The sequence below is a fragment of the Pectinophora gossypiella genome, chromosome 20 (genome assembly GCF_024362695.1).
Source record: "Pectinophora gossypiella chromosome 20, ilPecGoss1.1, whole genome shotgun sequence".
NCBI classification, from domain to species: domain Eukaryota; kingdom Metazoa; phylum Arthropoda; class Insecta; order Lepidoptera; family Gelechiidae; genus Pectinophora; species Pectinophora gossypiella.
This window is the reverse complement of record NC_065423.1, coordinates 8850279-8869873: the sequence shown is the minus strand read 5'-3', so window position 1 is coordinate 8869873 and position 19595 is coordinate 8850279. Positions and strand designations below refer to the sequence as shown.

Genomic DNA, 19595 nt, shown 5'->3' with positions numbered 1-19595 from the left:
ACAATAACCCTGACACCAGAGTTGATGAGGTTGGTAATTCACCTCACAATCCACACGATAAGATGATAATTTTTACAAGCAGCATCAAGTCAATGTTCCACGTATTACATAATGTTTGCGGGCAATCATGCGCAAAGCAATTAGGCAATTACTGTGAAAGTTATCAGAAGTGGTTACTTTATGACTTAACATCTGTTTTACGTCATTAGCGAACAAGTAAATCCTTAATTAGACATATAGGAACATGACCACTTTAATAACACAACTTTTTGTGCCTTGGCGTAAATTTACACAACATAACATAACTTGACTATATCCCAATTGGGGTAGTCAGAGCTACATCCGACCTAATGATTTCCCTCATTCAGCGCTTATCGCTATCGACCCACTAGGGTCAATTAATTCTTTCAAATATTTTTCCTCTCGGACGACGCCCTGAGCCGAGGCTCGCGACCAAACTGGCTGTTGTCTTAAACGTTGAGACGGTGAGAGCCTTTAGTGCTCCCCATTTGTCCGGCCAAGTAGTTAATGCCATCTGCGGCAAATCTACAATAAGTCACGTCAAAAAACACCTCACAGAGTTTATGCTGTTAGACCAACGTGATAGGTTGTGAGCCGTATGGTAGGTACCTAGCAATGTTTTTAATCTCTCATATTATACATATGTATATTAGGTACCTAAGTTCTATAGACTTCATTTACCTTCTTAGCTTACCTGCTTCAATTATCTGAGACCAATGTAATAGGCGAGCTAAGTAATTACTTTACTTAATTCTCGATGTGGACATTCTCGAGACTGTGCTTTGTTTGGTAAGCACTTTGCAGGTTTAAATCACCTGATTGTCCGAAGAAGTAAGATGATTCTGTGCTTCGGAGGGCACGTTAAGTAGTTGGTCCCGGGTATGAGCCGTAAAAATATTTCCGCCAAGCCGCAGTGGAGCAGTGTGGTGCTCCATGCCCTCTCCGGTTGATTGAGGGGACGCCTGTGCCCAGCAGTGGGATGTTTATGTTATGTTTAAGAAAACTTTGAATTAACCGATCAGAACGCGACTCGGAGAGACAACTTCATTGACTTTAGTCTAAGGGTAGTATTAATAAACTAATCTCAGCTGAGTCTGCCCTCAAGATCATGCTCAAGTCCCTGTTTTTATATAAGAACTGTCACATTGACATGATCTTGAGGGCAGTCTCAAAGCTGAGACTAGTTTATTAATACCACCCTAAATTAAGTTACTTTGAATTGTTTATACTTACAAGAAATCTATAACTTCAAAGATATCATTAATTGTTCAACATCATCACAGTAGTTGGTAATGATTCATTATAATTAACAATTCCCTTATTGTTGTTAAATGGCCCGGTTATTAACTAGAACTAATGACGCATTTTATTCTGACATGCTGTTTATTTACATAGCCATTAAATATATGTCATGTCGTGTTAATATTATGTTTTTATACGTTTAAATAACAAATACACACGTACAACACGTTAAGTCCCTCCTGTAATTTCTATAACATCTGTTTTACGTAATCGGCGGTATTTTGACGTAACTTTTTGCAAATGATATCTTCTTCTATCGTGTGGGTTGTGAGGTGGATTACCAACCCCATCAACACAGGTGTCAGGATTACTATTGAGCCGCCAAAGGCCCTTTTGGGTAATGACTAGACAGTTTGGTCACCAAATGAAAAGTTCCCGAGTTCAATCATTAAACCTTTTCAAGAAAATTAATCTTTCTACATTGTCTTCATTGTCTCTGGTGAGTTTTACAACATCAATCGGCAGTAGAGCAGCGTAGTGGAGTATGTAAACAAAACCATACTTAGTATTTCTGAGGTATAAGATTACATGAGTTTACGACAGATTACAGTCGTGGTAGGTATTCAACTTGTGAGTGATGTAAACAAGAATGTAAACAGTTTTTGAAGCAGCAAATCGTAAGAAAGTCTTGCAAAATTTACATGACACATAGCATAAACTATTTCGATATCTGATAGCTATGTTTCCACATGTTTTTGGTAATGTAAACATGGCTGTTTAAACTTGAAAACTGGATAGTTTTTGGGCGTTTTCTTCATTCGTATTAGCTTAAAGAATATTCATGTAGAGGCAAATTATCTCGATTATACGATGTAGTAAGAATGTTACACTATATTATAAATAATACATGCGAACCAAACCAAACAATTGTATTGTATGGCACTGAGAATCAAACAGGAAACACGTCATTTTAAGATCATCAAAAATGGCATCGTCGTTAATGGGCAGCGATTAATATTCAATTCTGAACGCGCATGATCTAACCGCGGCGGTATGTTTATAGTACTTATGTTTATGTTTGTCAGGAATGCATGACATACCTCGTCCTCTTCATCATCGTTGTAGTACGGGTCCAGGAGTAAGTTCTTCCAGAATATCACGTCAGCAGGAACGGCGTACGCGTCGTGGTCCCTTAAATTCGCGTATAAGGGGCTGTCCCGCCCTACACCCTCAGAACTAGCACTAATCGAGATGCTCTCCACCTCGACGCTGCCGCCGCACGAGCAACCCTCGTCGGTGTAACTGCATCCGTATTCTATTTCTTCGTAAATGTTCTCGTCGGTGATCGCGTCGCGCACGGGCTCGTAGCCGTCGTCGGTCGGCTTGTCCGGCGTCATGGCGGCGACTGGCCCGCCGGCGCACGCGCACCTGTCTCCCACCTCCTGCAGCGAGTACACCGAGTACTGTGTCGGCGAGAAGTCGCTTGTCGTGTCGAACGATATGCGCGATATCGTCGCGTAGTGCTGCGATAACACGCGTCGCAAGATCTCGTCGGAGTTGTGGAACCCCGACGAGTGGGACCACACCGCCGCGTACGAGTCTTTACCGTCACCTTCACCGTCTGTACTGCACTCCTTGTAACTCCAACACGTGCTCTCAGAATCACTGTCCGAGTCCAAACGCTTAGCCACTTCCACCACCGTATTTTCAGTCTTTACCTCCATGTTATCGTAAACAGATGATGGTGAGGAGGGTGTTTTTAACCTAGTTCGTCGCGGCGGCACTGGCGGCGCGCGCGCTGCGTTGTCGATCACACCGTTTACGTCAGCCACTTTGTCACTTTTAGCCGGAGTACTGGTAACGAACGAGACATCCGACAGCGAGGACTCCGCGTCACTGTCCGCCGCGGTAACACCGTTCACTAGTTTCACTTCCTCATCTAACAATAGTTTATCCTGTTCGTTTGTTTCAGTGTCCTGCATGCCTTCCAAACATTTGTCGAAAATGTTGAGGATGCTAAGAGACACCACCGAGTCCCGCTCACTGGGGACTAAGTTGCGTTGATACTCGTCGAGTTTGAATATTTCTTTGCCGAGTTGCGAGAGGATTTCGTCGAAGGCGCTGTCGGGGCTGGTGGAGGGTTCGGTGTGTTCCGAGTCCTCTGACGCCGGGGAGTCGGAGTGTTGGGGTGACGGTGGCCGCACCACGACGAGGGGGTCGTACTCCTCGGTGGTGGCGCGGATGTTCGTGAGCCACGCGAGCACGGGCTGGGAGGCGCGCTCGCCGCGCAGTGTGCTCGCGACCGCGGCCGGGATCCAACTTGCCACTTCGCACGACATACTGCTGATAAACCGGTGTATGAATCAACCGACGGTTTCCGCGAACCACGGTTTAACGCCACTCAAATGCAACTAACTGTACAGGACACACGCCTGTATCAGAACTCCATTTAAGCGAGGGACCGCGCAGCCGGCGCTTGCGCAGTGATAGCCGTATCGCCGACATTTGCACTCGGCGCGGTTATCGCGACATTTTCTTCCTAATTGTTACGAAAACGTCAGCCGCTGACCTTTCCGATTACATGTTTCGCTTAGGTATTTTTTATTTAAGTAACACTTTTTGTTTCGCGCACTGGATTTTAATGCAATAAGTTAATACGTTTTGAACGAATATAGAAATAATGACAATCACTAAGCGTGTAACGTCTGGCCGGAATGGAAAAAATAGAATTCGGTTATTGTTTTCCCGCGTGCGTTCGCGCGCTTTCCTCTCGCGAGATCCCGTTGCGCAGACGCGTGCGCCGGCGGCGAGTCCAGTGTGATAGTGGCGCGGTCCGGCGATTAATTGGTGCCTGTGTGGATGCGTTCATTCTCCGATGCTATGTGACCGATATTCAGCGTTATTTCTGTGTGCCGTGGCGCAACCGCACTAAAAACTAAAAGCAAATGCACTGCATTAGATAAATGAAGCAGATCGGAGATGCGCTGCTTGTTTACTATTATGTGCGCGTGCGACCATCTAGCGGCCTGCAAACCGGTGTTCTGAATGTACTAGCATTTCCGGTACGTGTATTGTGCAGTTCAGATTATCTTACCTCATTTTATTCTCATTTAAGAATAATAAAAAATAAAAAAAACGTAACTGACATAAAATAAATTAAATACTTTTAACATAAAACTTCTTCTCTCTAGATAATTTAGTTAGAGTTAACAACTCTACATAGATACATAAACATCAAGTCCTATTTCCTGTTGGGGTATGTAGAGCCCACGGAATTCCACTTACTACGAATGCCATAACAACTCTACCATAGACAAAAATACTTATTTTTCATACAAAATGTAAAAAAGTATTAAAAAATAAATATAGGTAGGTCTTCGAAATGTATGTATATACCTAGTTGATTTATTTCCCCATGAAATATGTATATTTATAAATTTAGGTCGACAACATCCGTTCTACTTAAATCACCACGAATTTGTTTCCCCGTTCTTCGAATCATTTTAATATTCAACAATTTATTTAATAACATTATACTTTTAACTTCTAGAGGTACAAAAGACAATATAAGTAATACCTATAAAATATGAATAATCGATTTTAACAGGAAAACGAATGGCTATAAAGAAACGAAAACGATGTGGTTTTAATGAGTAATTTAACAACAGTGTTTTGTTAAAGAATAACTTTATATTCTTTAACAAATTTATTTTTATTTCAGTTTATTGAGTTTATTTTTTCAAAAAATATTTATTACAACTCCTTACAAAATAGTATAAATATAAAATTAACAATTAGAATAAAATTAACATCTCCGCCTCTGCAACCGTTAAGGTCTTCACCTGGGGAAGGGTTCTACGTTATACCCCGTAAGTCTGGGTCCCTATCCGAACTCAGCCACCATCTCACTCCGGCCTACTGAAGTAAGAATCACCCAATAATATAAATAAAATATTATAACGTATTCATTATTTAAAGAATATGACGTCATCTAATACCTCTACCAATAGTCATTGTCCAAATTAGGTAATTCATCTGTCTACTCAAATGTAACCTGCTTGAATAATGCCTATTGTGAGCGTAATTAGGAGAATCCAATTATGTTCTATTCCATCTACGGTTAGTCAAAATTATAAGTCGTTTATACCGTCGTTTGGTTGGAGTATAACCAGAAACTATGGCTCACCTTTTATGCTGTCCTAAATGCCCTAACACCTGCACTATTAAAGACCTTCACGAAACCACTGACAATGCCGAAAGCGTGGCCAATTACTGGTCAGCAAACATTTAATATCGATCGCCATCGACTCGCAAAGAAGAAGAGTCGTTTATACCTATTCATTTCATTTACTTAATAAGTACATAACTTTAACATTAATACTTTTCGTAAAAAACTGCATTTAAAATGATTTTTTACATCGATCTTATTAAGGTTTTTAGCTTTCCTGTGATAAGGAGGAATCTCCTTACATGACAGTAGGTAGGTATTTGATTGCTTGCCCTGCAAGTTATAATGCACAAGACGACCTTCTAAATATACTTTCGCGGAACTCCGTGCGTCGTAAAGTTTGCGGACGGGTGGAGTGCAAAGTTGTAGTATGAACTATTTGCTCATACTTGTATGGCGCGGGTTTTGCGCTCACTTGGCCCTTCCATTTCGTGGAATGGAACCTTTTTCTTCTATTCCGTGGGGTCCGCTTACCTAACCCAAAGATTGGACAAGTCCGGGCTTCTGTCTGTCTGACTTTCCAACCCGTAGGGAAAAACCATTAAAGGTCAGGTCATATACCTCCGAACACAGTTCTCGGGTTTCCTCATGATTCTTTTATCTTTTTTATTTCTCGCAATTCTGTATTTTTTAAAGAAGACTCGGCCTTCTGATGTGGCGGGCCTGGAATGGGCGCCACATCAGGGTTGCCAGATTAAAATAATACCAACAATCAAGTAGAATCTAGTAGTAGTCTTTCAAGTAGAATTATTAAAAAGAAAAAACTAGTCAAATCAGTTACTTTTTACTAAACGTCAAATCACGAAATTGCTGTGGAATATGTATGAAAAAAAAAACCTGTGACGTCATAGAAAAGTGACAAAATGTCGCACTTATTATTACATTTTTCTTTATTAAAATTCGTAAATAAGTTAAATAGAAAAAAAATGATATCTGTCAGTTTTAGAGTCTTTATTTGGTAATTAGAATTTCATAATTTATCATTGACCTAGGAAACTCCCCAATTATTATACTTTCTAGGTTTGACTGGGAGCGAATATAAAACTGCTTATTGCTCGGGTCTTTAGCTGTTTCGCACTGCAATCGGTTCGGACCGCTGTCCGAATTGCGTTTGTCGATTTCGCACCGCTGCTTGATAAAGCTGTGCGAATTGCCTCAGATATCTTTTGGAGTGGGTCGATTCGAATTCGAACAGGGTAAAATTAAAAGTTAGTAAGTAAATACTTTCTTCACTATCCGAACCCACTGCGCGGTTCGAGTAGACCCATTCCAAAAATAACTCTTACTTGATTCGCACCACGGTCCGAACCGAACCGATTGCGGTTTAAAAGCCCCTTATCTTATTGGATGACGTAAAAACCATGTTTTTTTTTCTAAAATGATACACCATGTGCGATGACATCTACAGGAGTGGGCGATGGGTTAATCATCCGTCAACATACGGCTTGTCATGTCCATCTTAGGATTTCTGATCAAATATAATGGCTGCAAGTTGGCTTTCGATTACTTGTGGTTCTGCCCAACCCAATAGGGAATATGGACGTGAGTTTATCCTATGTATGTAGATACCAACCATTCCTACAAACATTCGCGTGACAACCCTAAAAGAATGAATGAATAAAGCAAACTGAAAGCGACTTACAAAGCGTAACCATTCATACCAACATTATTTCTTCTTAGACCTTATTGCTACATCATAAAGCACAAAATTGAGTAACATAATATGGTTTATTAGATACCTTTGCTGTATATCTTTGCTGTTTCGCCATTTCTGTTCATTGGCTCTTATGGATATAGACATAAGGAGTAAAATAGTAGGTTATGTCGACGTGTAGTTGAGGTATTTTGGTTATGGTGTGTCAGTCAATAGCCACTGTAAGTTTGCATTGCATTATGTTGGTTAATGAAGACTAAAATATCTACTGTGGCTAGCTTAATGTGCATAATGGGTTTGTGGCCTCATTTTACATATGTGAAACCACGCCCACGATCGATAAAGAACTTCTAATTAATAAATGTTACTACAGCACTAGTGAATACCGGATGTTACTATTTGAAAAGCTTCCTTCTCTCTTTTAAACTTCTATTTTGTTGTGCCCGAAAGGGTCTGTGATGTGAAACTCATACGTAAGTTACCAACTTGTACACCATAATAGTTTGCAAATAAAGAATATTGAATAGGTATACCTATATTGAGAAGGGCAGAGGCACAAATTGTCAGAAGATAAATAGGTGACACTTTTAGTAATGATTATTCATATTCATACATACATACATACATAAACTCACGCCCGTAATCCCTAATGGGGTGGGCAGAGCCACAAGTAATCAAAGACAACTTGCAGCCACTGTTGATACGAATTCCAAAGATGGATATGATGAACCTTATGGTGATAAGGGATCAGCCTATCGCCCATAACATTAGTCCATCATCATCATTATTCATATTCGTGTTAATTAATTGCATGTCACAAACATAATAGGTTAGTTTCCAACAAGTCAAATCAGTTACTTTTTACTAAACGTTAAAACGCGAAATTACTATGAAATTTGGATGAAAAAGCGCACTGTGACGTCACAAAAAAACGTGATAATATGTCGGACTTATTATTACGTTTTTCTTGATTAAAATTTATAAATAAGTTAAATGGAAAAGGAAAATATATTTCGTTAGTTTTAGATCTGTCTTTAGTTTAAAATACACTAAATGTAGGTACTTGTGACCGCTAATGTACGGTCACGAGCATTAATATGTATAAGTACACTTAAGTACCATGTCACATTAACTTTTTTGACAAATTGAACTGTAAGTCTCACTAAATGTCAAATATGTTAGTGCGACAGAGTCGTAAAGTGGGTACAATATATTGCTCATGACTGTACGTAATACGACGCGTAATTTCTTAATTTGAAACAATTTTATTGGATATGCTTCTATGCTGTTCTGGGAGCATATAAAAAACATAGAACACGTTCAGCTGCTTCTCTTCCCGGGCATGTCGTAAAAACCGACAGAGGGATTGTGTCCTCTAACATGATGGACTAATGTTATGGGCGATAGGCTGATCCCTTATCACCATAAGGTTCATCATATCCATCTTTGGACTTCGTATCAACAGTGGCTGCAAGTTGTCTTTGATTACTTGTGGCTCTGCCCACCCCATTAGGGATTACGGGCGTGAGTTTATGTATGTATGTATGTATGTACGAATGTAAAGCTAAACAAGCGTCAAGTTTTCGCCGCATTTTTGTATCAAGCGCTGTATCTACGGTGGTGGTAAATCAATCCCTAAACTAGTCCACTTTTTAAATACAAATGTCCAGGATAAAATCAACCGAACGCTCTTTATCTAGGGGACATTTAAATATGTCCGTGAGCCGAATAAATAGGTCTTTTATCATTGCATACATTTATTTTCGTCTCCGTATCGAAAGGTCAATAAAGTGCTCTGTTTACTAAAAAGCCAAGGCTAGTATCCAACTAGTCAAATCAGTTACTTTTTACAAGTTTATACTAAACGTCAAAACACGAAATTACTAGATGTACCCCTGATCTACAGGAATTACACTACCCACGGGCTTGGGACTTCAACTTCTCACGTGGGTCATCAACCCTGGTGTCAGGGTTACCATTGAGCCACTAGTAGTATTTTGTATATCAAAATCAAATCAATATACGTACTTTATTGCGCACAAACAAAACATACAAACATTATTTATAAAATATTTAGCAACAGTACAAATGGGCCGTTTAGGCGCAGAATGTCCAATTCGCAAAATGTCCAGTTCGCAAAACGTCCAATTCGCAGAATGTCCAGTTCGCAAATGGTCCAATTCGCAAAATGTCCAGTTCGCAAATTGTCCAATTCGCAGAATGTCCAATATTCATCGTAACGTGATTAATTTACTAATTAAAAAAGTTGGGTTCTAATGCTAAGTCAAGTTATAAGTATATACATATAAGTGGTCCACTGATTGTAATTTTAAACCTACAGGACTCTCTCCTTTAAATCAACAGGACTTTAAAAGAGTCAAACTTTTTAGGGAACTGTTATATATATCTAAATGTCAATACAATTCAAATTTTCTAAAAAAAACTGCCTAATTATTTTCCAATTTTCTCGTGGTTTCTTTGTATTTGACGTCACGTTTGTATAACAGTTCCCTAAAAAGTTTGACTCTTTTAAAGTCCTGTTGATTTAAAGGAGAGAGTCCTGTAGGTTTAAAATTACAATCAGTGGACCACTTATATGTATACATACATATTGTTATAACTTGACTTAGCATTAGAACCCAACTTTTTTAATTAGTAAATTAATCACGTTACGATGAATATTGGACATTCTGCGAATTGGACAATTTGCGAACTGGACATTTTGCGAATTGGACCATTTGCGAACTGGACATTCTGCGAATTGGACATTTTGCGAATTGGACATTCTGCGCCTAAACGAAATGGGCGACCTTATTGCTCTGAAGCAATTTCTTCCAGGCAACTATCACACTGACATTGACAGCGACATTGTAACGAAAACTTTGAGGAGTGATTCAAACCATGATTCTGAGTTAATATCAAGTAGAATTTTCCGTCGCAAAAGTATGGAACTGAAAATAAGTATGAAAAAATAATGTCACTAACACCCTGTATATATATCAAGTGTGTGTAGTATTTGTTACGTTATTTTAATATTAGAAAAAAAACTTTTTCTTTTACAAAAACAATCTTGCGAGTAATTTAAAAAAGCGTGGAACAAAAAATAGTCTGGTAATTGGTCCACATTGAGAGCAATTAACGAATATAGCCACTTTAAATGGACACAATTGAACGAGATGACTGTACACTTGTCAGGCACGAACTTGACTGCAACAGCTGACTGTACACCCACACGATAAAAAAAATGTCGAAATCGATTAGTTTGTTTTTTTCCCATGCGTGCCACGTGATTTATTCGTATTTTGACAGAAAAACATGACCTATTTGGGTTCACATATTAGCACCAATCGACAAATCGATAAAATGACCGTGACAAAATTTTATCACGTTGTGCATGTTAGCCATACTAACGGAAGAAATAGGCAGATTTTACCCTCATTTATGCATTCGTTTGACACGATGACACCCCATTCACAATTTAACACTTTATTTAAACTGTTACGCGTTCATGCTACAAATCGCTTTATCAAACCCAACATACATATGCGGGCGCCATGTGTCGACGCATTTGATGATTTGATCTCTACGAAGCTATGTATACCTATTAACCATACATTTCCAGTATGTATACATTTTAGAATAGGCTAGTTTCCAACTAGTCAAATCAATTACTTTTTACTAAACGTCAAAACACGAAATAACTATGGAATTTGTATAAAAAAGCACCCTGTGACGTCATAGAAAAACGCGACGAAATGTCGCACTAATTATTAAATTTTTCTTTATTTAAATTCATAAATAAGTTAAATAGAAAAAAGAAAACGTTTTTTGTCAGTTTTTGATCTGTCTTTATTTAGGAATCAGAATTTCATAATTTACTTACCCAATTATAAATTATGATATTTATTGCCTGCGGTGTTAAATTGCGTGACTGTGTTATAAGAGATTTTTTTTTTGTCGTGACTTATTGTAGATTTGCCGCAGATGGCATTAACTACTTGGCCGGACAAAGACAACAGGCCTGAGGGTGCCCAGTTGGGCGCGAACCTCGGCTCAGGGCGTCGTCTGAGAGGAAAAATATTTGAAAGAATTAATCGCCCTAGTGGGTCGATAGCGATAAGCGCTGAATGAGGGAAGTCGTCGACCACGCCGGCGGGGTCGGTATCGGGGTCCTGAAGTGTTTGGTGTCGCGAGCTGATTGGCTGCCTCTATGGCTAGTGTTATAAGAGAGAGGTGTGATGTAAAGTAAAGACGATGACGATTAACAGGATTAAGAAAGCGGTGTATAAAGCGAAGGTTGGTGGTAGGGCTGGCAGAGGAAGACCTAGAAGAACGTACATTGACCATATTGGAGATGTCCTTGGAAAAGGTTCAGTACGATCTACTTTGAACCGTTGTGCGTGTATGAAATGATTGATAAATGTGGAGGAAGCAAGAGAAGTGTGTAAGGATTGAAGCAAATGGAATTCCATAGTCTCTGCTTACCCCGGTGGGAAATAGGCGTGTTTTATTGACAAACATCTATGAAAATCAATAACATTAGCAGCTGTTTTGTAGTCTACATCCTTACACCTTTATGAGTACTAATCTATTAGGTATTTGTTGACATTGGCCCCGATTCCTGCAGATAACTCCTAATCCGCCGAAAAGGAAAGGGAGGAGTGATTGACAGTTATTAATTTTAAGAAGACTGAGTAAATTAATGAATAACCCTGGCGAATAAAATAAGCATCTCGCTGGTATGCAATCCGTTTGACGTGCTGTCTTGTTAATTCTGTCGGGTTATTGGCCGATGTAAAATTTTTAGACGGTTGTTTTAGATTTCTGCTAAAAAATTGACGTGTGTTCCATAAATTGTATGCCTGTCGATTACTACATTACTACAACTTCGACAAGTACAGTCATGAGCAATATAATGTACCCACTTTAGGACTCTGTCGCACTAACATATCTATTTGACATTTAGTGAGACTTACAGTTCAATTTGTCAAAAAAGTTAATGTGACATGGTACCAAAGTGTATACATATTAATGGTCGTAACCGTACATACACACTTCAGTTACGCACAAACAGACACAGCTGTGTTCGCAAACAGAGCATAACTGGCTATCTATTGCAGGCAAATGCCAATACAACCGACCATATCTCCTTTCTGTCGCAGTCGGGTAAGGACTCTCTATTTTGTCGTAACTTTCGGCGGAAAATATAGGTTTTAAAAGGTTGTATTTTTAAAATCCATAACAGACTTGCTGTAACGGCAATTCACGTAGTGATGAGAAAGTATAATATTATGAAATCGTCTACCATCACTTGCCAGAATTATAAAAATCCATAATTTTATAAACTATAACTAGAAAATCCCATAATTTGAATATAATTAAGTAGGTACCTAATGCTAAGACAATGGACCTCTGCAGTACCCCACTGTTGATAGGAAGAAAAATTTAAATCGAAAAAAATTCTGTGTCGGACCGGACTTGAACCCGCAACTCTTGTCAAACATCCTCCTGTCCATGCGAAATTCACAGGACTGGAGGAGGACCCGGTGGTGTAATGGTTAACACGCTCGTCCCGGCTTGACAAGAGCTGCAGGTTCAAAACCCGTCCGAGTAATTTTTACATTTTGTGAGTTTCCCTTTCCCTCATTCAGCGCTTATCGCTATCGACCCACTAGGGTCGATTAATTCTTTCAAATATTTTTCCTCTCAGACGACGCCCTGAGCCGAGGTTCGCGCCCAACTGGGCACCCTCAGGCCTGTTGTCTTAAACGTTGTACCGGGTGAGAGCCTTCAGCGCTCCCCATTTGTCCGGCCAAGTAGTTAATGCCATCTGCGGCAAATCTACAATAAGTCAAAAAAAAAAAAAAAAAAAAAAAAAAAAAAAAAAAAAAAAAAGTGAGTTTCCCTAAGCACGAGTAACTGCTATAAAAACAAAAATCATTTACAAAGTTAAGATTCTACCCACCCTGCAAGCGTTTCCAGGACGTAAGTTTACAAAGATATCTGTTATGGTAATCTCAGGAAAGTATTTTAATAGCATCCCATTAATAAATCATTTGGATAGATCGTAAACATTTTATTGGTCGACACTCAAAGTGGGGGGACGATAAAATTCAACTCAACATAACACCATTTACTTACATTTATATGTAAGTACCTACTTATAAGTAATTACTGGTAATTAAAACTTAATTTTTCGAACCACTTCCTTTCTCTACAATAAAAATATCTCGTCATATTTTTTAGACATTTTATGCAAAATGTCATTGATGTACTTATAAAAATGTTACTATAAAGTCAAAAAGAGGTAGACATAATCATGACATAGTATCACGCCTGTAACCCCGAGGGGGGTAGGCAGAGGTGAACAGCACACTCACTTCTCGCCAGCTATATTAAAAACCCATATAGGTAATAGGGAACATAATTTGAATTATAAGCTAACATTCCAGTGAAAAAAACTATGAAAATACTTACCTACCTCCGTGGTCTAGTGGTTAGAGCGTTAGGCTCACGATCTGGAGGTCCGGGTTCGATTCCCGATGGGGACATAGTGGAAATCACTTTGTGAGACTGTCCTTTGTTTGGTAAGGACTTTTCAGGCTTGAATCACCTGAGCAGTGTGGAGCATACTCCACCACGCTGCTCCACTGCGGGTTGGTGGAGGTGTCTTTACGGCTAATAGCCGGGACCAACGACTTAACGTGCCCTCCGAAGCACGGAATCATCTTACTTTTTCGGACAATCAGGTGATTCAAACCTGAAAAGTCCTTACCAAACAAAGGACAGTCTCACAAAGTGATTTCGACTATGTCCCCATCGGGAATCGAACCCGGACCTCCAGATCGTGAGCCTAACGCTCTAACCACTAGACCACGGAGTAGTGCCAACACACAGTGTACGGTACTAGGTGCACCGAACTTGAATATTTATTGGATTGTAGCACTGTTGTGGGTCCACTAATGCACTACTTCAATGACACGCACTGGTTATTACTGTTAATTAATATTTATTATAATTAAATTGAGGAGCACAATGTCGTTGTTCTAATAGTTCGTAGCAGAGAGAGAGACACAATTGCCATATTAAAATAATATAAAAAAATAAATTTGTTGGGTTGCCAACACACAGTGCAAATTATAATAACACAAATCGCGCATAAATCACGATAAACAGATCAAAGCAACTACCAACCGTAACGATGAATAATGCATGTCTCAACCGGGAACAGAACCCGCTACCCTATCATTATGGGAAACGTCGCATAATCATACAGTGTAAACATGTTTAGTTAAGAGTTATGAGTTTCTAATAAGCAGGTGTGACCAAAGTCGCTTAGACTTGCAATTAATATTATCGATTCTTTTGTTTAATAAGGCTTGATAAATGCATAAAGTATGCCTGAAAATTGGTAAAATATGCAACATTTAAGAAGTTGTTTTTGTTAACAGCCTCCGTGGTCTAGCGGTAAGAGCGTTAAGCTCACGATCAGGTCCGGGTTCGATTCCCGATGGGGACATTGTCGAAATCCCTTTGTGAGACTGTCCTTTGTTTGGTAAGGACTTTTCAGGCTTGAATCACCTCATTGTCTGAAAAAATAAGTTGATTCCGTGCTTCGGAGGGCACGTTAAGCCGTTGGTCCCGGCTATTAGCCGTAAAAATACCTCCACCAACCCGCAGTGGAGCAGCGTGGTGGAGTATGCTCCATATGCAAATGTGTAGTACATAATCCGGTTCTCAGGTACTTACAACAGTTCATAATGTTAGCTACTTATAAAGAAAACTCATAGAATAGAATGCACGTGCTGATATATATCTTATTTATATCTTCGTAAGGCCCGGATTTCCAGACACAATAGTTAAACAATGGGATTAGTACTACTAGTAGGGCCGTGGGCCTTAGGAGGATATAAAATATCGTAAGTGTCTTAAGGGAAGGATTAAAATGCCGTAAGGGAATTGTTAAAATGTTGTAAGCGATTGTGTTACATAAATACGTCAGACTTACCAATGAATTCTTCATAATGAAATGCGAACTTACCTGAAAACAAAAAGTGAAAGACATTATTAACATATATAGATATTGATACTTTTTGCTTTAACCTACTTTCTTTTACTTATATCATTAAGAAAATCCATTTTGGAAATGTTCCCGGCGATAAAAAAACCACAAAAATGTAAAAACAGTTTTATTACCTAACCTTTAGAAAGATAGAAAAATAACAATTTGAAAAACAAAAGTAGCCAGCGTCTTTATTGTTAAAGATTTACTTTTCAGTCCACATTTCCCATCCATTTATTGACCAAACGTCCGGCATTCGACTAATAAAACGTAATTTATCGCTATCCGATGCATGGAATAGAGTTGAGAGAGGAAGTGTATAATGCTTAAAAATAATATCAATAGGTATTCTTCATGGGTGGTCGATATCATGGTGTAAGAATTCAAGGGGGGTTAAAATGGCCACATCGAAGCAATTCATCTAAGAAAGCAATATTGCCATTTGACATTTGCTTGCATTGCGCATTTACTTTTATATGCGCAAATGTCAAATTGCCATATTGCTTTCTTAGATAAGTACCTAAATTACTTCGATGTGGCCATTTTAATCCCCCAGGTATGTTTGATCCTATTACAAGCCGCCATTGCTAGCCCATTGATGACGTAAGTGTTACCATTCAATTGGTATCTCCAACATTCCAAGGACGTAACTTTTATTGTTGAATATTAAGTTAATTAGTACTGACTAATGTATTTAATGACTATTATTTGTCACATATAGAATAATCATTACAACTGTACGTAAATCTTTTACAAAAAGTACAAAATTTTCTTGTAAGTAAAGTAAATTAAAAACTTTGTACATGTGTAATTTATTTTTTACGAAATGGCAATGTAGGGATGGCGTCAGCTGGGCTAACCTTGAAATGCTAGCTGTCAGTTTTGAGAAAACCTGGTTTTCTTATACCATGGTCGATATGAATGAAATGGAATGGAAGTGAAATGTGTCACCATAATAGCTGTTTCACAGCGTAGAAGCGGCTTTTCGAGTATCCTATTTATTTAAGGAAACGTATCTCTACATGTATAAAAAAACAAAACAGCACAATAAAATAACGCGAAACGCCATCTATCGTATCGTGTCTGAATTAACTAGCAAGGTACCAGACGGCATTGATGCGCCACCTAGTTGCAACATAATGAACTACAATCGTAAGCAAACGCAGTGCCGTGTTCGTATTTATTTACATCACCGCTAGATGTCGCCGGCTTCAAATTCAAATGAAAGTATTTTCATTATGAATTCTGATTTTGATATTTTTTCTATATTTCTTGTCCTGTAAGATAAAATAAATAGTAAATATTAGCCTACAATTACCAAATATAGGTTCATAAATGTCTATAAGCTCCCAGTAACAAGGAAAACCTCTGAAACTTTGAACCATTACGAATTTTACTTCCTATACAATTTCGTATTTATTTGTTATCCCATCAACCGTTACAAAATTACCGGATCTACGGTTTGTAAATGCACAAATTTTGATATGTTTATAGGTATTGTTATATTTTCCTAGATAATAGGATAAAATATGAGTAAGAACAAATACATACTTAGCGGGCAAACACATAACCCTCCGTTTTGCTTAGTCGAAGTCGGGTAAAAAAATGTATAAACCTACTTTACAATACTAAAAACAAGCAAATACTGGGCTTGGAAAAACTGGAAAAATGCTTCTCTATCCTGGAAGAGATTTAGGATGTTCAGCTGCTCATCTTCCTGGGCATATTGTTATTTGGCGCATTATTTCTACTAATAATAGTTTGATCCAACTAATTATACTTAATATACAAAACACGAAAACACAATAACTACTTATCCAATTCTAATACATATAGTTAGTTATTTCCTTTAGAAACGGAAATATAAGACAAAAATGTAGAAAGGCATAATAGGCGGCCTTATTACACAGGCTACAGTTTCTTCCAGGCAACATACAGATAACTTGTCGGCGTTTAATAACCGCGCTACTTTTACTATTCGCACCTATCACAACTCACAACGCGCTCATCATTTAAGTATAGTATACTGATGTTAGAACTCTCTCCGTCCTAGATCCATGCTTCGCAGCCTCAATCGACCTTGCTAGGTCAAAATGTTTTAACAATGGCCGCGGTCTGCGCCGGCGCGCAATACTGCACGTAATTTGGGGAAAATTGCGCTTGTTGCCTAAGACTTTACTGTTACGTTCCACAAAAAACAGTATAGATGGCGTTGAAAAAATTTAACGTGATAATTACCTATTTTCTCATTGTTCGGGTATTTAATTATTAAAAAATATAGTGTAGGTACTGGCAGAGGCAAATATAAAGAGAATTGTTGCTCGATATTCGGATCAGATACTGTCTTATGATATAGAATTATGTTGCTACCTATATTGCTTCTCTTTATTTTGATCCAAATAATAATGGGTGGAACATGTGTTGTGCCTGGGTGTAAAAACAAGCGTCATTATTTATACCCAAAAACAAAAATAAAAGATGCATAATTATGGCTCACGATCTGGAGGTCCGGGTTCGATTCCCGATGGGGACATTGTCGAAATAATAGTCACTTTGTGAGACTGTCCTTTGTTTGGTAAGGACTTTTCAGGCTTGAATCACCTGATTATCCGAAAAAGTAAGATGATTCCGTTGGTCCCGGCTATTAGCCGTAAAAATACCTCCACCAACCCGCAGTGGAGCAGCGTGGTGGAGTATGCTCCATACCCCCTCCGGTTGATTGAGGGGAGGCCTGTGCCCAGCAGTGGGACGTATATAGGCTGTTTATGTTATGTTATAATTAAGTCTGTTATCCATTAAATTAAACGAAGGAAACTCTACAGTTATGAGCAATATCATGTACCCACTTTAGAACCCTGTCGCACTATCATATTTGACATTTAATGAGAGTTGCGGTTTAATTTGACAAAAAAGTTAATGTGACATGGTTTCAAAGTGTATACATATTAGTACTCGTTACCGTATAGCGCCATCTATACTAATTTTCAGGAATGTATCCAGGAAAGTCACTTATGGTACTGTAGTAATAAGTTATTGCAGGGAAATGTTTTAAATTCATGTATTCATGAGTTCTGATTACAATCACACACACCGAGCTAGGTACTTAGAATTGCATTTCTTAAAACATTCTTAAATCATATTCCATTCTGGTGTTCCGCGTTGAGGGGAGGAAAGCCAACGTATACTTATGTAGGTGACTATTTTGAATAATTGACAAATAATATACAGGGTGTCAGTGACATCGTAAGGTCAGGGTCAGGGTGTAAGTGAGCGCGAAACGCGCGCCATACAAGTATGAGCATCATCATCAGCCGTACGACGCCCACTGCTGGGCATAGGCCTCCCCCAAGGATCTCCACGACGATCGGTCCTGCGCTGCCCGCATCCAGCGGCTTCCCGCGACCTTCACCAGATCGCCGGTCCACCTCGTAGCGGGCCTACCCACTGAGCGTCGTCCGACACGTGGTCGCCATTCGAGAACCTTTCCGCCCCATCGGCCATCGGTTCTCCTCGCTATGTGTCCTGCCCACTGCCACTTCAGCTTTGCATTTCTCCGAGCTATGTCGGTGACTTTAGTTCTCCTGCGGATCTCCTCATTTCTGATTCGATCGAGCAGGGAAATACCGAGCATAGCTCTCTCCATTGCCCGCTGAGCGACACCGAGCCTCCTCACGAGACCCATAGTAAGTATGAGCAAATAGTTCAAACTTCAAGTTTGCATTCCAATAGGCTAGTTACCAACTATACTAGCCATCGGTACGACAATGCAGGACGGAAGGGGCAAGTCACAGGGACTGTAACCTGGAACCTGACAGAGGGCAGCAGTAACTGTCAGTACTATTCAGAGGCGGAGGACAGGAGTCCTAGTAAGGCTTTGAAATAGACTACTCTGGGCGCCACCCCACTTGCGTCAGACAGACTACTGCGGGTCGGAAGGCAAGAGGGAAACCATTGCCCTATTTTTCCCTAAAAAAGTAACACGGAAAATGCTGCACCGACAAGAGCGTGGCTCTTAAATTGATGATGATGAGTGACATCGTAACGAAACCTTTGAGGGATGATTCAGGCTATAATTCCGAGTTGATATCAAGTGGAATTTTCTGCCGCAAAAGTATATGGAACTGAAAATAATTTTAAAAAACACTACAATTTTAATTTTTAGTGTATTGTTTTCTTGCTTCGCTTAGATACGTAAAAGCAGTATATCCGGTCATTTAATTAATTTTAAAAGTTACGTCGTAAAATATGTTGAAACAAGCTACTTATTCTAGAAAACATCTATAGTCTCACACAGAGAACAGAAATGTAAATTAATGTAACTAGAAATCAAATAGGTAAGTGGTAGTGTTAAAAATGGGTAGACCCTAACGTCTAAACCAGAGTCGTTG

General features: G+C 39.1%; 1 protein-coding gene and 1 long non-coding RNA gene across 3 annotated transcripts in view; both read right to left on the bottom strand.

The window, feature by feature from the left end:
• LOC126376201 (rho GTPase-activating protein 12-like) overlaps nucleotides 1-4266 on the bottom strand; it is a 56642-nt gene extending 52376 nt beyond the window's left edge. The window contains exon 1 of one of the 2 annotated variants that reach the window (XM_050023444.1): nucleotides 2364-4266. In XM_050023444.1, the coding sequence (XP_049879401.1) occupies nucleotides 2364-3602 (1239 nt within the window). In that variant the 5' untranslated portion in view covers nucleotides 3603-4266. The remainder of the gene's footprint in view (nucleotides 1-2363) is intronic. The other variant, XM_050023442.1, reaches the window with a different exon arrangement.
• LOC126376346 (uncharacterized) overlaps nucleotides 1-19595 on the bottom strand; it is a 125812-nt gene that overhangs the window by 52376 nt on the left and 53841 nt on the right. The gene's annotated exons all lie outside the window — the stretch shown is intronic.